Raw genomic sequence first — 18,992 nt, 5'->3', positions numbered from 1 at the left:
TGAGCATCTGAGGGCAGGTGTGACCTGGCTAAGCTGGGGTCCAAGTGCAGAGGTGGATGCAGGCATTCTCAAATGTGAAAGAATGCAAGGAATGAAACCTCACGCCCTTCCTGGACTCGGAGACACTGCCTGATGAGGAAACTGAGCAAATAAGGAGAGACCAAAACAGCGAAGCAGCTACAGGACTAGGGTGAGAGTGTTACCACCAGGAGAATGTAAAAATAATAACAAACAAAAACTGAGAGGCAGAGAGAGGTAGCTACCCTCTGAAACAGCCCAGGCCCCAGCAGTCTCATGGGGAATCCTGCCAAGAGATCACCCCAACGCTATCTAGAATATTGCAGGAAATAAAAAAATAAGGACAATTAAAAAATCCAATAAGGATTGTACAAAGGAAACTATAGATCAATCAAATATCAACATGAATATCAATGAAAAAATCCTAAATAAAATATTAGCAAATTAAATGCAAAAGCACATTAACAGAATAATACACTAAGACCAGGTACGGTTTTCCCCAGGAATTCAAGGATAGTTCAACACTAGGAAATATATTATGATGACACAATTCATCATTTTAGGAGGCCCTAAGGAGTAAAACTCACAAGCATCACCTTCATAAATGTTGAGAAGATCTCTGAAAAAATTCAGTGTTCTCTCTTGATAGTAAAAGAGAAACAGATGTAAACTTCCTTAAGACAAAGGACAACTCTCTGTGCCAGTTATCGGCCTGTCTTTTCTCACCCCGTCTATAATCTCCCAACTGCTGGGTCTGGGAGCCTGCAAGCCGCACTTCTCAGGCCCCTTTGCCAGCGGAAGGCCCTGGAGGAGAATGGATGATGCGGTCTAGGAATCGGGAGGGGTTGTTCCCATTTCCAACAGCTCAGGTGGAGCAGCACCTCCTCAGCCTCTAGCCCCGGCAGGTGGGGCACCTCTTCTGCAGACCTGGAACCCCGAGTGAAGGCCGAAAGTGGTGACCCTGGTCTCTGCTCCCTTTGCCCCCCTCCTCTCCCAACACCCTGCCAGCCAGCTGTAGCACATGCCAATGCCAGCTGTCTGAAATGCGTAGAGTGGTTTGGTTCTGCTTTCCCAATACCCAGATGGCCCACAGTGGCCGGCATTGCTCTTGCAGTGCAAACACCAGAAGCATTCCCACGGGGTCAGGAGGAGAGGTCTGCCCACCATCACCAGTCACCCCAAAAGAGGTAGGTACTGGCCAACGACATTAGACAGAGAAAGAAATGAACAGCATCAGAACTGGAAAGGAGGGGGCAGCATTACTCCTCTTTGTGGGTGTTATCACAGCAACCCCAAAAACCCAAGAAAACCCCCTGAAAATCCCTAAAGGAAGAATCCATGAGGCACAAAATTAACATGGAGAAACCACATTGCTTGTCAGTAGACGCTCTAACAGAAGAAAAGAACTCTACATAGAAACAAAAGAGATATATACTCAGGACGAAAATTAAGCAGGAAAGTAAAAGATCTCCATGAAGAAAGCTTTAAAATCTCCTGAAAGAGGATGTGAGCAGACAAAAAGGTGAACCGTACGCCTGAGCAGGAAGCCTCAACGTCATAAGGAGGGCAGTTTTCCCTCAGGTCATTTGTAAACTTAACAAATCGCAATAAAAATTCCAGTTTCTTTTTCTATCTGGAGCAAGACAGGTTGATTCTAAAGTCCAGATGGAAAAATAAATAGCATAGAGGAGAAACAAGAAGGAGAAATGTGGTGCAGACAGGACCAGTTGACCAGGGCACAGGAGGGATTTCCTTCTCTGCACTTTCCCTCATTTTAAAGCTGTGTACCGTTCTTTAAAAGAAGCTATTCTTGGGCTGGCCCCGTGGCTTAGTGGTTAAGTGCGCACGCTCTGCTGCTGGCAGCCCGGGTTCGGATCCCGGCCGCGCACCGACGCACCACTTCTCCGGCCATGCTGAGGCCGCGTCCCACATACAGCAACTAGAAGGATGTGCAACTATGACATACAACTATCTACTGGGGCTTTGGGGGAAAAAATAAATAAATAAATAAAATTATTAAAAAAAAAAAAAAAGAAGCTATTCTTTTATGTGGTTTCTAATGTCATTTAATAGTTGGCAAAAGCACAATTTCAGGTCTGGTACTGACAGTTACTTTGACAAAAGGAGCCCCCAGGGTTCGTCTGGGTGCCCCCACCCAGCCCGAGCAAGGCCCTGTCCTGGGGAGGGACACAGCTGGACAGGGCATCCTGGGCTGGATGAGGGGGCGGCAGCATGGCCGCATCTCCACGCAGTCATCCACGTGTCGAGCACCGAGGTCACCATGTCCTAACAGGACGGTCCAAGGACGCAGGCCCATGGAGAGCATGGCCGACACCCTCGCACTTCTGTTCCCGAATGCACGACAGTAACACGCCCCAGCCCAACTCGTCCTGGTCCAAGAGCAACGGGCGCCTCCAGATTAGGAAGAAACAACGAACCGCCTTCACACAGTGTGTTTGCGCTCCACGATGGCAGGATTCGGTGCCCCCGGCTCTGTGGGCGGAGGCCGCATCCCGAGGGTCCCTCACTGTTCAGGATGTTGGGACGGTTCACCAGCGGCTGTCCAGTGTTTCCACAGACAGTACAGTCTACGCACACCTGACGTGAAAATACAACACCATCCCTGAAACCTCCGAAACGCCCGATTCACTTCTGATGGAGGAGTCCTTTCTCCTCACGAACGCCCTCACCTCTGGCAGTCCACTAGGCCGAGTGGTCCTGCTCCAGGAACCCAGGGGTTGGGGTTGTGTTTTAACCATTTTAGGTGATTCAGATGAAAAGTGGGCAAAAGCAGGGCTCTAAGCCGTCACCGTTTGTCAGGAGAACAAAGGCTGAACTGACACTGCCCCACGCCCTGCTCTGCCATGTGTCACCCAACGTCTGCTCCTTCTATTCTGGGTTTACACTGTGACTGTAACAAATTCACTGCATTTTGAAAGTGCAGTGACTCATGTTCCCAAAGAGGAAGACGTCTGCACTCTCAAGATCTCGGTAAGATTCCTGCTGAGTTCACAGCCCTTTGCCCCGTCCTTGCACCTGTCACTCGTGTGTCCCATTAGCGCCTCCCTCTATCACCAGGGGCCCTGCGAGAACCTGGTTTCCTCCGACCAGTCATGAGGCCGTTTGCAGAGGGTTCGGCCCATCCCCGCTCTGCTGGCCTGGCACACCTGCCTGCTTCTCACCCCATCGACTGTCACCGCCCGCAGGTGGCCCCACGTCTCCTGCCAGCTCTTGCTGACCTGGCTACCATACCCACAGCCGCCCACTGGACACGTGTTTGACCTCCGACCCCAGACCTTCACTTCCACCCCCAGGTTGTCGGTCAGTCCTGCCACGCTCTCCCTGGTATCAGGCGACACCCACCGGCCTCATCTCTGCTCTGAGGCCTCCCTCAAGGCCCTGACCCTAAGCTGCCCACCCTCCTGGGAGCTGGGTGTCAGCCGATGGCCTGAACCTGCCTTCACCACCTTGGTGGCCTCAGTTTTCCCGGAGCCTAAAAGGCTGTGGACAGCTATAGGATGCCCCCCACATCTTCAAGCCCCTTTCTCCTCCTTCCCCTCACACACTGCCTCCTCGGGGACACGTCCCTACTGACTGTCCATCCATGAGGCCCTCAGGCCGAGGTCCCCCCATCTCTGGCACTTCTAGGGTATTCGAGGGCTGGCACACATGTGTTCTGCATCCCTCCTCCTGCCAGGCCTGTTACCAAGTCCAGATGGAAGTTTCCGGAGCTGCAGGCAGGTCTTAGGTGCAATTTATAAAGACTCGCACCAAAGACCAGGGCCCAGCTAAGCGGCACTGACTATCCAGAAGCCACTCTGAACCAAGAAGAATCTACTCAGGGATCTAAGTAGGCACATGCACATGAGGCTCCTCCACAAACAAGGGAGTAACGTGTGTGTCTGTTTTTTTTTTTGTGAGGAGATCAGCCCTGTGCTAACATCTGCCAATCCTCCTCCTTCTTTTTGCTGAGGAAGACTGGCCCTGGGCTAAATCCGTGCCCGTCTTCCTCCACTTTATATGGGACGCTGCCACAGCATGGTTTGCCAAGCGGTGCGTCAGTGCGCGCTCGGGATCTGAACTGGCGAACCCCGGGCTACCACAGTGGAGTGCGCGCACTTAACCGCTTGCCCCACCGGGCCAGCCCCAATCCTCCTGTTTTTTCGCTGAGGAAGACTGGCCCTGGGCTAACATCCGTGCTCACCTTCCTCCACTTTATATGGGACACTGCCACAGCATGGCTTGACAAGCAGTGCGTCGGTGCGCGCCTGGGATCCAAACCGGTGAACCCGGGCCGCCGCAGCAGAGCACGCGCACTTATGTGTGTGTCTGATTTTAAGGAGTAAGAGCACATTCCATGCACGAGATGAGTGTAAAATAATAAATTAGGGTGAACAGTTGAAGGTTTTATTTGGGAACAGCAAGTTAACTGTAAACATTTTAATGGTAGTTTGCTCATCTATGAGCTGAGATGCTGAAGTGAGAAAAATGTCCCCAAACTACAATTTAATGTGGGGGGGGATAAAAATAGTAATTTCAGCTACAATCTTCAGATCACCCATTTTTCCTGCGATATCTTAAACGGAAGCAGTTTCCATGTTTTTGGTGATTTTGTAGTTAATGTTAATTTGGGCTGTCATTTGGAAAAGATGGGCTGTCTGTGCAGATAGAAGTACGGTTTTTCCATCACACAGATGTTTATTTTGTATTAAAAACACCACGTTCTTGTTTCTACCATGTATATACACGCTGTGATATTAATGCCAAACCGTAACATCTGGGATGCCCTGTCGCTGCCCAGGGAGAACGGAACGTGGCCAACCAGAATGGGCACTCCTGGATCTGGGGAGGAAGGGAAGAAATCCTTATTTTCTCCCTGTTCAGAGACCCGTTCTAATAACCTAGCTCATGTGGAACGTTTGCCATTTCATTTACCAGATTTCTACTCGTGGCCGCTAGTGAGCACCTGGCACAGCTCCAGGGTTTAACCGATTCCTGCGTGTTTGATGGCAGTGGAAGTGCGAACACGGTGCCGTTCCTCTGGGCCCAGCAAGAGGCCCGCAGCAAACCTGTGGGGAACACGCTTGGCGAGAAGCCCGTGAGCGAGGAGAAGCGCTCACAAACCCACAGTTACCCTCAGCACCCTGGGAGCGGAGGCGGGTGGTGCGCACCCCACTCCAGGCGGAGCTCTTCCAGGCCAGGCAGAGCCCGGGGGCTCCCCAAATCTCCTGAAGCCGCCCAGACTTCCCACGGCAGGACTGGCTGGTGCCCCACCACATTTCATGACTGTAGTCCTCGTGGGTGTCCTGGTGGCTCTGCTCTCCAAATACTGGCAAAGTCGGTAAGGATTTCGGGGCACAGCGCTAACACCCGAAGTCCAACTGAGGGAGCTGCTGGTTCTTCTCCCTCTCAGGGGCTCAGGCAACGCTACCAGTTTATCTGCTCAAAGATGCAGCGCCACCAGGAAGCAAGGCCCTGTGGCTCAAGTTTACACCATTTACCACGAGCAGCCTTGCTATATAAACATCGTGATGTTTTCACTTACTAATCCTCACAGCAACTGATGGGGCGGGCCTTCCTGCTATTCCCTGTTCCCAGAGGAAGAAAGCAAGGCACAGAGAGGTTACCCCATGCAAGGTCGCACAGCCAATTAGACGAGGGGCTAGAACTTGAACCTAGCTCTCGGCTCTGAGCCTCTGCAGCACCGCTGTCACAGAAAAGGCTGCAAAACGCTTTGAAACAGACCAGAATGAGGACTGGTGTCTTCAGGGAAACTGGGTGCTGTCTGCACACACCTTCCCGATTCTCTGTTTCTATGGGGCCTGTCGTTGTCTCGGGGTGACTTTCCAACTCTGTGACTTACACACAACAGACAGCCATGCACATGGTGCCTGGACACAGACGTGCGAATGAGGTCTGTCTGGCGGAGGACACCCGACTGCCACCCCCACCTTGCACAGTCTGCACCCACATGCAAATCTCCCTCAGGTTCCTGATCACCCAACTATGTGCAGGAATTTGCACTCTCCTTTGAGCTGGTTGTAACATCTTCCCAGCTCCTCATTAATTCGTGAGTCACATAAAATCTACACATATTCACTTTATATTTGTACCAAAGACATGACTGTACCTTAAAATCCTTTCACACCGCGACTGCCTAAGCGGTGCCAGGTATTAACTAAACGCTCAGAGTCCAAAAATATCCAGCACAGCCTGCTCTTAAGGAGTTCACACCTAACCGGGGAGACAGGCATATACAAAATTTGGGGTCAAAGCAGGCATGTAAATACAGCCCGGGAAAGACACCCTATTCTGAGCAACCAAGTTTAGGTGCTTCTAGAGGTCACGGACAGGTTCTGTAAAATAAGAGGCAAAGGAGCTAGACGTGCACAGTGATTATTCCTGGGATGTGGCCTCCCAGGATGAGTGTCAACAGTCTTCTGAACGTCAGTGTGAAAAAGCAGTACAGTAAGTGGTCACGTCGTGGGGCTCACACAGGATGATAACTTAACGCACCTGGGAACGTGTGACTTGGAGAAGATTCCCAGGGACGTGAGTGCAGAAAGTGCTGTGCTCTGGGCAACAGAGATGGAAGTGAGGCTGAAATATATGAGGCTTTTACATCCACATCCCTACAAGCTTACATAGTAAAGTTAACCAAAAAACAAAACAAAACTTTTTTGCAACCCATTTAGGAAGTATAGGGATTGGGGTGGGTTGCCCTCCCTTGGGCGTGTTCTGTATTTCCAGGAGACTGTGGTCAGTGCTAAATGGAGGCACGGAGAAAGCACACCGGGACACGACAAAGGGGACCTTTGCCTGCTGGGCCTTTCCAGATGGCTCTGGGCAGGAGGAGAGGAGGTGAGGAAGGGCAGGACCTGTCAGCAGCCAAGCAAAGACGGAGAGAGCAGAGCGACCCAGGGTGGAGCCCGGTCACAGCGACCTCGTCCACACGCCTAGGAGCCTGGACTATGTCCCAGAAACAGTTGGGAAAGGAATCAGAGGAGCTTTGAAGCAGGAGAAAGACACTTCAGATCTGTGCTTTCGAAATATGGCTTAGTTCCATCGTGGGGGAACTGACAGCCTGGGGAGCCCTAGGGGCTGGACGCCCCGAGGAGGCTGTGGTTGGGGTTCAGGCAGGAGAGAAAGGGAGGAATCTGAGACGTATTTAGGAAGGCAGCTATGCGCACTGCTAGACCACCAATGCTGAGACATATTGAGGAGGCGGAATCAGTGAGATTCGGGGAGGGGACAACTACAGATGTTCCAGCCTGGACGACGGAGAAGACGGGATGCCATTAACCAGCATCGAGCTAAGCAGGTTTGGGGACAGGCCAGTTAATCCCAGGTGTTTTGGACACAGAGGTAGCAGCCAGTACAGGTGGGAAGAGGGGAGCAAAGATCAGGAGAGGACTGAGGGTGGATGTAGAGGGGTGGGAGCCCCTGGTCTGAACTACAGCTAAAGCACGAAGCAGAAAGAGTTAAAGTAGCAGGACTGAAACTGCTGGCCTTAGAAAGGCCTGCTTGCAAGGCTGGCCCTTAGCCAGAGGCTGGGCACTGAATGGTAAACAGTCCTCTACACTGATAGAAAACTTCCCCTAAAAGATAAGAGTGGCTCACTGTGCTTAAACTGTTTGTGCATAAACAATGTGGTTTCTGCTGAACAGCCGCTTACTTTCTGGGAGTCTGGAATTTTGGTACACGCCAGGTAGGGGATGAGCAGCCCCTGAGTTGTCACAACTTCTTGTTGGAGGAATTAAGTGTGTCCTGTGTGACTCCACAGGGAGAGGATTCTCGGAAGCTCGCTCCTGCTTTCCTCCCGGACTTCGCCCCCTGCGCCTTTTCCTTCTGCCAATTTCGCTTTATATCCTTTCACAGCAATAACTCTCAGCCTCGAGTATGACTATGTGCTGAGTCCTGTAAGTTCTCCTGGGGGAGATCATGCAACCTGGGGCTGGTGTTGAGGACCCTGACACAGGACACAGTCAATAATTTTTCAGATAAACAAATTGGGTGCGTCCAAGTTGCTGGCCAAAAGAAATTCTGAACAGAGTGTATTGAATATCCCAGACCAATAGTTTTCAAACTTATTTAAAGCAGTAGAATTCCAATATATAGAAAGCTTATAAGTGAAGCTCTTAGTATGGGTTAATTTATTCCACTAATCAGTAAGATCCATAAGCATGGAAACCCACCTCCCTTCCCAGTGGCATCCCAATAGCTGACCCAACGCCTGCACTCAGTGGGTGCTTTCAATAAATACCTTGTTACTAGAATTAAATAATTTAGGTTTAGATGTATGAAATTCACTTAATATGACACCAGCCAACGAGAGCAACAAAGCTAGTGTGATGAACCAAAAACCCCCATACTCGCAATCGGGAGAACCCTACAGACAACGGCAGACACCTCACGCCCACTCAGCTCCCATGCAGTTCAAATCAGAAACCAACAGAATCTCAGAAACACCTTCTTTTTCTTACCGACTTGTCGTCTGGAAGCAGGAGTGTAAGCCGACCAGGAAGGGGTTGCTGGATGCTTGCTCGAACACATGCTTCTCTGTCTGCACCCAGTCGATGTCCTGAAATAGAAACCAGGGAGCGTTAACGAGGCTCCTGAACACCCTTCACAGGCATCCTGGAGATGGAGAGGCAAGAGAGGAATGTCTCTCACCCCTGCTTGTGGGAAGACAATGCAGAGAAGAAAAGCTAAATGCCATTAAGCAAACATCACCACCACCACCATCATCTATTATTATCCCCCACTGTCATCATTATCATCACCACCATCTCCATCTCTATCACTACCATCACCATCACCACCACCATCATCCATTATCATTCACCACCTTTACCATCACCATCACCACCATCACTATCTCCACTACTATCATCCATTATCACCACCATCACCACCACCATCTCCATCATCATCATCATTTCCACCACCATCATCCATTATCATTCACCACCTCCACCATCATCATCACCATCACCATCATCACCACCATCACCATCTCCACCGCTATCAGCACCATTATTTATCATCTACTATCATCATCATTTATCACCATCTCTACCACCACCATCAAAGCCCCATCGCCAGCTGTGTGCTGGCCTCTGGGCTACAGGTTGTCCATGCACTGCCTCATGGCAGTCTTGGGAGGTTGGTATTATTATCTCCACTTAAGACATGAGGAAATGGAGGGTGGAGGGCTATGCAGATTCCCCAATGTACTACACCCATCTCCCAAGCACCAGCTCCTCCCACAGGCTGTCTCCCTCCAGTTCACATGAGAGCTTGGGGAAAAGCTGCAAAGTCAAGTCAACTTTAGGGTCATGATGATTTCATGTCTTTGGTTCCATTCCAACCCCAGAAAGCAGAGCTGGACGAGGTTCCCAAAACTTGCAAGGTTAAACCCCTCACCCTAGGGGCTAGGAAAGCGAGAGGGAAAGGGATATGCCCGAAGTAGGGCTGCCTTCTCATGAAGCTGTGTGGAAACAAATGAGCAGACTCTCAGTGAGCTTCCCTTTACTGGGCCAAAGACGTCCAGTTTCTGCTCCTCAGGCTCAGTCCTGAGCCCCAACTCTTCTCTTCCCCCTCTTCCGGAGCTCCAGACCTGCTCATGCCATGGCTGCTCAGCATCTCCACGAGGGCCTCACACTGCACAGCAGGCCTCCCCCAGAGCTCTCGACCAGCCCCGCCATCTGTTCTCCAAAGGCACCCGGGCACCCAGGCACTCAGGCTGGAAACCCTGGGGGGTCGCCAAGACTCCTTTTCCCTCTCTCCCCTCCCCCTCTGAGATCAAGCCACCAGGGCCTTCCGCTCAGCTGCGGCTGCCTCCTTCCCGCCTAGACTCTGAGGCTGTTTTAACAAAGTACCACAGACCTGGGGGCTAAAAATATGACAAATTTATTCTCTCACTGTTCTGAGGCCAGAAGTGTGAAATCAGGGTGTCGGCAGGGCCACGACCCCTCCAAAGGCCCTAGGGGGGATCCTTCCTGCCTCTTCCAGCTTCTGTGCCTCAAGGAGTTCCTCAGCTTGTCTCTCTGCCTCCCTCTTCACATCAACTTCTCTGTGTGTTTGTCTTTTCTTCTGTCTGTCTCAAATCTTTCTCCGCCTTTCTCTAAAAAGACACTTGTTGTTGGATTCCAGGCCTGCCCAGATAATCCAGGATCTCCCCAAGGTTCTTAATTACATTCTGCAAAGACCCCATTTCCAAATGAGTTCCTATTCACAGGTTCCAGGGATTAAGATGTGGACATGTCTCCTTGGTGGCCACCATCTAGCCCACTGCAGTGCCCCTAAAGCCTGATGTCCACGGGCCAGATGTGTGGCCATGGGACACCCGTGTCTCTCACAAACACAGGCACACACAGACAGGTGCGCACACATACACCTGGCTCCCGCTCACCAGCTCCTAGAATCACACTCTTCCCCAGAGACCACCTAGAAGTCCCACCTCCACATCTCGGCCCACAGGGGATGATTTGAAGATGCTAAGGGAACAAACCTGAGCCGTGGCTCTCCTCTGAAGGCCTCTGCTCTCAGGGTTCTGCAAACGTAACCTCACACATCCCCTTAATTTTCCAGCCAGCCGGTGCTGGGAAGGGGTTTGGATTCACCTTGTGGTGCCGCTGACCAGCGGTGGAGATGCTGGCAGGGCACCGCACCTCTCAGAGCCTCAACTTCCTCCACTGTAAGGTGCAGACACCACCACCCACTTGTGAGCTCAGCACCCAGGGCTGAGGGGCCAGTTGGGTAGTCTGTGCACTGCAAAAATGCACCGGGCTGGGAGGGCAAGTAAAAGCTCAAGCTCAGCCCCAGCTCTACCCTCCAAACCACGAGCTGGGGCCAGGGGAGGGCAGGGGAGCCCTTCTGTGGTCTGGTGGCTCTGTGTGCACCAAGTCACCTTATGTGCTAGCAGTTGCTTAATAACAGCATTATTGTTATCTACACCTCAGTCTTCTCTCTGCTCCTAAGAGATATAACCTGCATTCAGGTGTGAAAGAAAAAGATCAAAAGTACATGAAGCTGAGAAGCCCACGGAAAGATGCTCAACATGATTAGTCTTTATGGGAGCGCAAATCAAAACCACCATGAGATACCACTTCAAAGCCACTAGGATGGCGATAATCAAAAAACAGAAAATACCAAGTGCTGGAAAGCACGTGCAGATGTTGGAACCCTGTGCATTGCTGGTGGGAATATAAAATGGTGCAGCTGCTGTGGAAGACAGCTATGCTTCCTCAAATAGTTAAACATAGTATTATATTACCCTATGACCCAGCAATTCCACTCCTAGGAAAATACCCAAGAGAACTGGAAACAGAGACTCAGACACCTATACGTGAGTGTTCACAGCAGCACCGTTCACAATAGCCCTGAGATGCAGACAACCCAACGTCCAGCAACAGACGGGTAAACCAAATGCAGTATATTTATAAACAGAATATTGTTTGACCATAAAAAGGAACGAAGCTCTGATACACGCTACAATGTGGATGAACCTTGAAAACACGTTAAGTGAGAGAAGCCAGACACAAAAGGCCACAGACTGTATGATTCCATTTCAATGAAACGTCCAGAATAGGCCAATCCACAGAAAGAAAGCAGATTTGCATTTCAGGGGAGGGGGGAGGGGGAAGGGCAGTGACTGCTTAATGGGAACAGGGTTTCCTTCCAGGGGGCTGAACACGTCCTGGAGCTGGATAGTGTGGTGGTTGCACAACATCGTGAATGTGCTAAAGGCCACTGAACTGTATATTTTCAAATGGTTAAAATGGCAAATTTTGTTATGAGCATTTTACTTTAATTAAAAGAAAAAAGTACATGAAGCCCGAACGAAGATTCCGGCAAACGCACCACGACCCAGCACACGTGCGCCACCTCGGCGGGAGGCGGCTCTCACCTCGTCGTCGTGGACCAGCTCCTTCTTCACCACCTTCATGGCGTAAATCTGGTCATTCTTCTTCAAGCGAACCAGCAGGACCTTGGCATAGCTCCCGCGCCCAATGACCCTGATGAGGTCGAAGTCCTGCAGCCCGAGACCCTGAGATATCTTGATTCCATCCATCCCATCGATAACCGGCTTGAGGTCCTGAGGGAGGGGAGGACAAAGGGAGAGACAGTGAAGCGGGAACCTGTGCGGGACTCAGAGAATTACACATCAGCCGTGCCAACCTCGCAGGACCCCGCGTGTGCCCCAGAGCTCAGAGCCAAGTCTGCATTCCATGTCCTAAGGACCCCCCACCCCACTTGAGATAAAAACCAAGAATTAAAGACTGGAAGAAGCTAGAAATCCAAAAGCTACTCATTTTCACAGACCGTGGCCCTGTCACCAGCCACAGGTGGCCCCTCTACGAGCGATCTGGGATGCCAGGATGGCTGAAGAGGTGACCACAGGCTCACATGCCCCAGGGCCATTGGGGCCGACCCAGAGCCACCTGGCCCTCCCTCTGGATGATAAAGCGTAACTAGCTGACACCTGCAAAGACCTGTCAAGGCCCCAGCAGGTATTATCGGAAACACATAATGAAAGAGAAAGGCAAGGGGATTGAGAACACAGGCTTCCCTCCTGTGAACTGCTTCTGGCAAGGATATTTGTGGTGAAGGAAGGAGGTAACTATGCTCCTGACTCATCCCAGACACAGAATGACCAGGGAGAAAAATTTAGAAGTCAGGGGGGTGACATCTATTTTGGGAAAGGTGTGGGCTTCGCAAGGTGGAGCTGTTCCCTGAGGTTTCCTGGACTGAGGCTGAGAACACCAGTCGTGTGACCGTTTTCCTTGCTCAGGAACACAATCTGTTGCGCCTTATTTATCACCCAAAGCCCACAAAGGACCAAAGACAAATTGCAATATTATGATTTATAATAAGAAATACATAGTTGTTCTACGACCCCATTCCTGTCACACAGCTCCCAAAACCCTAGGAATTTCCTAAGTGAGGAGAGCTAGAAAGGTGTCTTTTGTTATGTTAATGAGGTGACTTTCGGAAAGCATCTAAGGATGGGGCCGGTTGCCAGGGGAACCAACCCAGGATTGGATTGGAGGGTTGGAACTTTCGGTCCCTCCACTCCACCTCCGGGAAGAGAACAGGGGCTGGAGGTTGACTGTAGCACCAAAGGCCGATGATTTAATCAACCATGCCTGTGTAATGGAGCCTCTAGGAAAACCACAAAATTCTGGACGGGGTTCGGAGAGCTCCCTGGTTGGTAAACTCGAGGAGATTCGGGGAGAGTGGGGCATGGAAGCTCTGTGCCCCTTCCTCATCCCTTACCCTATGCATCTTTTCCATCTGGCAGTTCCTGAGTTGTATCCTTTTATAATAAATTGGTAACCTAGTGAGTAAAATGTTTCTCTGAGTTCTGTGAGCTGTTCTAGCAAATTAAACGAAACTTTAGAGCGGGTCATGGCAACACCCAATTTATAGCTGGTCAGTCAGAAGCACAGGTGACAACCTGGACTTACAATTGTTATCTGAAGTGGGGGGTTGGGGGGAGTCATGGGGGACTGAACTCTTAACCTGCGGGATCTGATACCATCTCCAGGTAGATAGTGTCAGAATTGGGTTATATTGTAGGACACATGGTCAGCGGCCACTGAGAACTGAAGAATTGCTTGGTGGTGTTGGAACACACACAATGGGAAAATAAAGTAAGGCTTTTATGCAAATAAAATTTAGCAAAAATTGCAGCTCAAAAGCCAGCCCTGGACCCACTCTGCTGTCTGGGCGGAGAGGGTGCTGGGGAGACTGCACACACAGCAGAAGACGGTGCCAGGATCTGGACCCCAAAGAGCCTCTGGGCATTCATGAAGGATATGCCCCAAGCAAGACCCAGCTAATACGCAGCAGCAGCCCGTGTTTCCAGAGCCACGTCCTGGGCTGGTGCCCCCCCACCTCAGGGTCCCGACAGACTGACTTCGCCACACCACACACCCCGTCCCCCAAAGCCAGAGGGCCCCGTGCCCCGGGTGAGGGGTACCCATGGGTGCAACGTCTAGCTGCTTCATGAGGCACCAATTTTCCAGTGAGGGGACACCTGTCAGGGGACAGAAGACGGTCTAGAAAATGAAAACATGCGAACACTGGGAGCGAGAGGAGAGCCAAGCTCCCAGTGAATCCTGTGAGCATCAGTCAGTGCACTCCTGACCCTGCCACCCAGCCACAGACACACCTCAGACGGGACAAAGGACAAAACCAATCGGCAGCGATTCACACACGTTGATCCCCGTAGGCCATGCCAGCCACCAGGAGGACCAAGAAGACATGAAAGGCAAGTGGTCCCAGCCCCCAGGGCCAGCCTTCCCACTTCTCAAAGCACAGGCACGTGGGGTTTCCGCTGTGGAGGTTGCTGTGCTGCTTGTGGCCTGCTGTGATGGCCTGAGCCACCCTGTACTGAGGTGGAAACAGTCACACCAACGGTCAGTGCTGTGGAAAGCTTCCTGTGTGTGGGGCCTGGTGCTCAGTGTTCACACAAACACTCTCCGTTTACCCTCAGGAAAAGGTGCGATCGCTATCCAAACTTGACAGAACAGGATCCTACGGTCAGAGAAGTCCCCCAACCAGGCTCAAACGAGGCCTGCCACTTGGGTTCACGGAGACTCAGCCAACGACGTCCCGCCCCCCAGCTCTGCAACAGTGTGAGAATCGTACAGTGAGCACCAAAGCCTCACCTCTGAGTTCCAGCAGTGGCTCACTTCCTGCCATATTCACTTGCCCTCTCTCCCCCTAGCTATTCAAGGTTACCTGTGCTAAATATCTGAAAGACTTCATGGGACTTCAGCCCTAAACGGTACAGGGTGCATCATCCTGGAAGTCCACAAGACCCTGTCCTCATTTAAGACGAGCAGCAATTCTCAAACATATCTAGTACATATTTCAGTTTCCATAAATGCCCCAGAAATGAGCTAATGAACTTCTAAAAAGAATGCTGGAAATTCCAATGAGTCATTTTAGATACTCACCTCAGAATCATCTTTAATGTTGTCATGTTTCCGGGTTGAAGAAATATAAGCAACTAATGCAGAGAGGAGGAAAAATGGATGTTACGGGTATTGTCAGTGGTATGGCCTGAGACACAGGGAGCCCACGGACCCTGGCACCTTTGCAGACACACAGTGGCCCAGGCCAAGCCAGCGGTGCTCAGGGCACACGCAGGGAGCAGCCACATCTGACTCTACTAGAGTCTGAAGAAAATGCAGCTTCCTGGGCCCTACCCAGACCTGCTGACTGAATATCTCAGAGTGGGGCTTGGGAATCTGCATTTGCGATGTTTCCCCAATGATTCATCTAGAAGTAACTAGTCATAAGATTTTGGTGTTTAGTCTTCCAGTCTTTGTTCTTAGAGTATGCAGATGGACAGATGGATGGATAGGTGGGTTGGTCGGTGGATGGTTGTATAGGTGGGTGGGTTGAGTAGATGGATGGGCGGATGGATGGATGGAAGGATGGCTGGGTGAGTGGGTGGAGGAGTGGATGGATGGATGGATGGTTGGGTGTGAGGATGGGTGGGTGTGTGGCTGGGTGGATGGATCGATGGTTGGGTGGATGCGTGGATGGGTGGATAGATGAGCGGGTGGATGGATGGATGGATGGATGGATGGTTGGGTGGATAGATGGGTGGATGGATGGTTGGGTAGATGGGTGGGTGGATGGGTGGGTAGATAGATGGATGGATGGTTGGATAGCTGGATGGATGGATGATTGGGTGGATAGATGGGTGGATGGTTGGCTGCGGGGGTGGATTGTTTGTTAGGAGTCTTCTTTGTGTGAGGTGCTGTGCTAACTGCTTTATGTTCCGTGGTCTCATTTCAACCTTCAAGGGCTCCTAGGGGCCGGAACTCATATTTATCAAGTGAGGGCTAGGGGTCTCACAGACCCTTGTAATAGTCCACATAATTTTAGAAGCTCAGAGCTGGGCCATCAGTCCAATTGGTATTCAAAATTTCTCTCTGAATGCTTCTTAGCATTAAAAAAAGTCTCTCCTCCACCAAAAAAAAAAAAAAAAAAAAAATCCACTAAAACTCAAGAACCATGCAACAGCATATCGTGTGCACAGTGGCCACCTAGCAGGCCCTCCCACAGAGATCAGCTCTGTGCAGCAGCCTACTTGTGGGAGGAGCCTGGCCGTGGTGGCTACTGCACCAAGTGCCTTCTAGAACTCCTGAAGTTGGCAAGGGAAATCCCCACCCCTGGACTCCCACAGCAGCAACTCATGGAGACATGGGCGCCCAGGGAAAGCCACCCCACCTCGCCCACCTCTGCCCAGGGATGAGGGGAGGCCCTAGACAGCATGTCCCCAGCCTGCAGTGAGGCAGCCATGCTCGCCAATATTGACCCTTGGAGAGTAGCTGGGATGTAGAAAAGATTCCTGGTCAGAAAGGGGAGGCAAACAGGCATTCCAGGGCGAACAGAGCCTGTGCTCCGCCAACGAGAAGAAAGCAGCCCCTACTTCCATGGGTCTCCTCAGGAGGAAGGTCCACATCGTCCTTGTCATCTACTGCAGGTTCTTGGGAAGGCATGACAGAATCCTGCAGAGAGACGGGCGTTACAAAGTGACCAGGTAGCTTTTGGAGACACTATGTGACGTTTTAAATCACCTAGTACATACATTGTAACAAGTATCAGAATACATTCATACAAATACAGCGGTTACATTATTGCACGGACGAGGGAAAGACAGCCACTGAAACCACCTGTGATTCCACAGGCAGAGGCACCTCAGGCTGTGACCTTTCCGGCAGGTGATTTATAAAATGGGTGTTTTTATATAACACTTGGTAACCTCTCCCCACCCTCCCACTGCCATGTCATGCGCATCTGTCAGCAGCCAGGCACTGAGCCCCGTCTCCAGCTCGCGGGGTTCCGTGGGGCTGAGGTCACAACTGAGACAGCTCCCTATCGGCAGACATCTAGGCTCCAGGTGTCGGCGTCCCTCAACCCGACTGCCTACATCTTCGGGGCTGGCCTCACTTCTTAGGCTAACGTGGACCTAGGGGATCAACAGGTATGTGCGCCTTTATGGTTTTGGCAGCCACGGCTGAAAGGACCCCTAGAAAGACCATGCCAATTCACCCCGCACCGGTCTGTGGGGGGACCCCATGTCCTGGTGCTCTGCCAACATCGGAGTGAGACCCAGATCAGACTCTGTCCCTGTCCTATGAGAGGTGACAGCCTATCAGCCCCCGGAGGCGTCCTTCCTGCTCACACTGTGACAGGATGCAGATGAGCCCACTGTCCCAACGTGTACACCCGCTGCACCCAGGAGGGATTAGTTGTTCAATCCAGGCTCCCACTCGCGTGCACAGCTGGAACGTGAGTGGAGGCCTGGATGCTCAGCAAGGGAGAGTTGGTCAATAACCGCCGAAGGGCCTGGACGCTTTAAGTTCACGATTGCTGGCTGGTGGTGAGGGGCACACAGCTCACGGGGCCGGGTCCCCTGACTTGCAGAGCAGCACGGGGCTTTCCTCTCTGCAGCCCCCCCATGAACTGCTTTATGACTGGGGTACGGACGAGCCACAGCCTACTCCCCACCCCCAGCCCAGAGCCACAGAGGGCACTGGAGGCCCCCCAAGAGCGCTGGGGGCTCTCAGGGCTCGGGAAGAAGGGTCCTGTCCCAGACCGCTGGCCGGGGCCATCACTCTGCAGCCCACAGATGCCCCCTCCTCTTGTCTCATCAGTGGCAGGGACAGTGTCAGGATGCCACTGGGACAGGAGGACCAAGGGTCACCAGGGTTGGCGTGGACAATAGGCTCAAGGCCGCACCTGAACCTCCCCTGTGCGCTCTGAAGCACCCCGCGCCCCCCAGGGCCTTACCTGGCCCACACTCACCATATGCCTGTTGCAGGTCAGCGGGACGAGGACGTGGCAGCGTTTATGGACCAGCAGTTTGCAGTTGATGCACCTGTAGCCCTGCCTTGCGAGACCCCATATCCTTTCGCTGCACTGGCCACAGTACGCTCTCTGCAGACGAGAACAGCAGCTGTCAAGCTGGGGGCCCGGGCACCTCCCGAAGCCCATGCTACACTGAGGGAACTCAGCTGAGCACTGGGGCATGTTGTGCCTTCACTGGTTTTCTCAAAGGACGACATGGAGCTGCAGCAAGAGGCAGCCCTGTCACCTTGTCACCTTGTCACATCTGGGCACCAGGCCCTGCCCAGGCTCAGCAGCCCCCACTCGGGTTCATCCCAACGTTGGGGGAACCTGCAGCCCCAAGGTGGGGGGGCTGGGTCCCTGCTCTGGGTGAGGGGAAAGGCGAGCCCCTGTTGGGCAGGGTGACGAGACCCCTCCACAGGCATGCATGCTTGCTTACAGGGGCTGGCGGGGGCATCGCAGCTCCCGCCAGGCTGTGTGCAGAACAGCCGTGGGGTCCCGTCTCGGTGGAGTCACCCAGGCTGACAGAGGCTAGGGAAGTCCCTGGCCTGACCCTCATCCCAACATCCCACCCAAATGACGACCACGGAGAAAACGATCGGCCTGGCATCCTGACTGGTCACACTTTTAAACTGCCATAGGGCAGCATGCAATTATCTTGGCACGTTTTTCAGTATCTTTAAAGATTTTATTTTATTTATTTATTTTTTTGTGAGGAAGATCAGCCCTGAGCTAACATCCGTGCTAATCCTCCTCTTTTTGCTGAGGAAGACCGGCTCTGAGCTAACATCTATTGCCAATCCTCCTCCTTTTTTTTCCACAAAAGCCCCCCCCAGTAGATAGTTGTGTGTCATAGCTGCACATCCTTCTAGTTGCTGTATGTGGGACGTGGCCTCAGCATGGCCAGAGAAGCGGTGTGCTGGTGCGCGCCCGGGATCCGAATCCGGGCCGCCAGCAGCGGAGCGCGCGCACTTAACCGCTAAGCCATGGAGCCGGCCCTCTTTAAAGATTTTAAATGGTCAATCTTTGTTCTTCATGATTCTAAACAATGTGAAATTAATGACAATTATCATTTTGCTTGGTGATCATGATTCTGA

At 51.9% G+C, this 18,992-nt stretch overlaps 1 protein-coding gene across 3 annotated transcripts in view; it reads right to left on the bottom strand.

Moving 5' to 3' along the window:
* Nucleotides 1-18,992, bottom strand: part of PRKCZ (protein kinase C zeta) — a 117,852-nt gene that overhangs the window by 14,201 nt on the left and 84,659 nt on the right. For 2 of the 3 annotated variants that reach the window (XM_058552683.1, XM_058552684.1), the window contains 2 exons: nucleotides 11,930-12,118; nucleotides 8,502-8,599 (listed from right to left, as the gene is read on the bottom strand). In XM_058552683.1, the coding sequence (XP_058408666.1) occupies nucleotides 8,502-8,599; nucleotides 11,930-12,118 (287 nt within the window). Of the gene's footprint in view, nucleotides 1-8,501; nucleotides 8,600-11,929; nucleotides 12,119-14,987; nucleotides 15,041-16,474; nucleotides 16,554-17,853; nucleotides 17,986-18,992 lie in introns of all 3 variants that reach the window. The other variant, XM_058552682.1, reaches the window with a different exon arrangement.

This window comes from Diceros bicornis, chromosome 13 (assembly GCF_020826845.1).
Source record: "Diceros bicornis minor isolate mBicDic1 chromosome 13, mDicBic1.mat.cur, whole genome shotgun sequence".
Taxonomy (NCBI): domain Eukaryota; kingdom Metazoa; phylum Chordata; class Mammalia; order Perissodactyla; family Rhinocerotidae; genus Diceros; species Diceros bicornis.
Note: the sequence above shows the minus strand (reverse complement) of the source record. Positions and strands in the feature narration are given on the sequence as shown.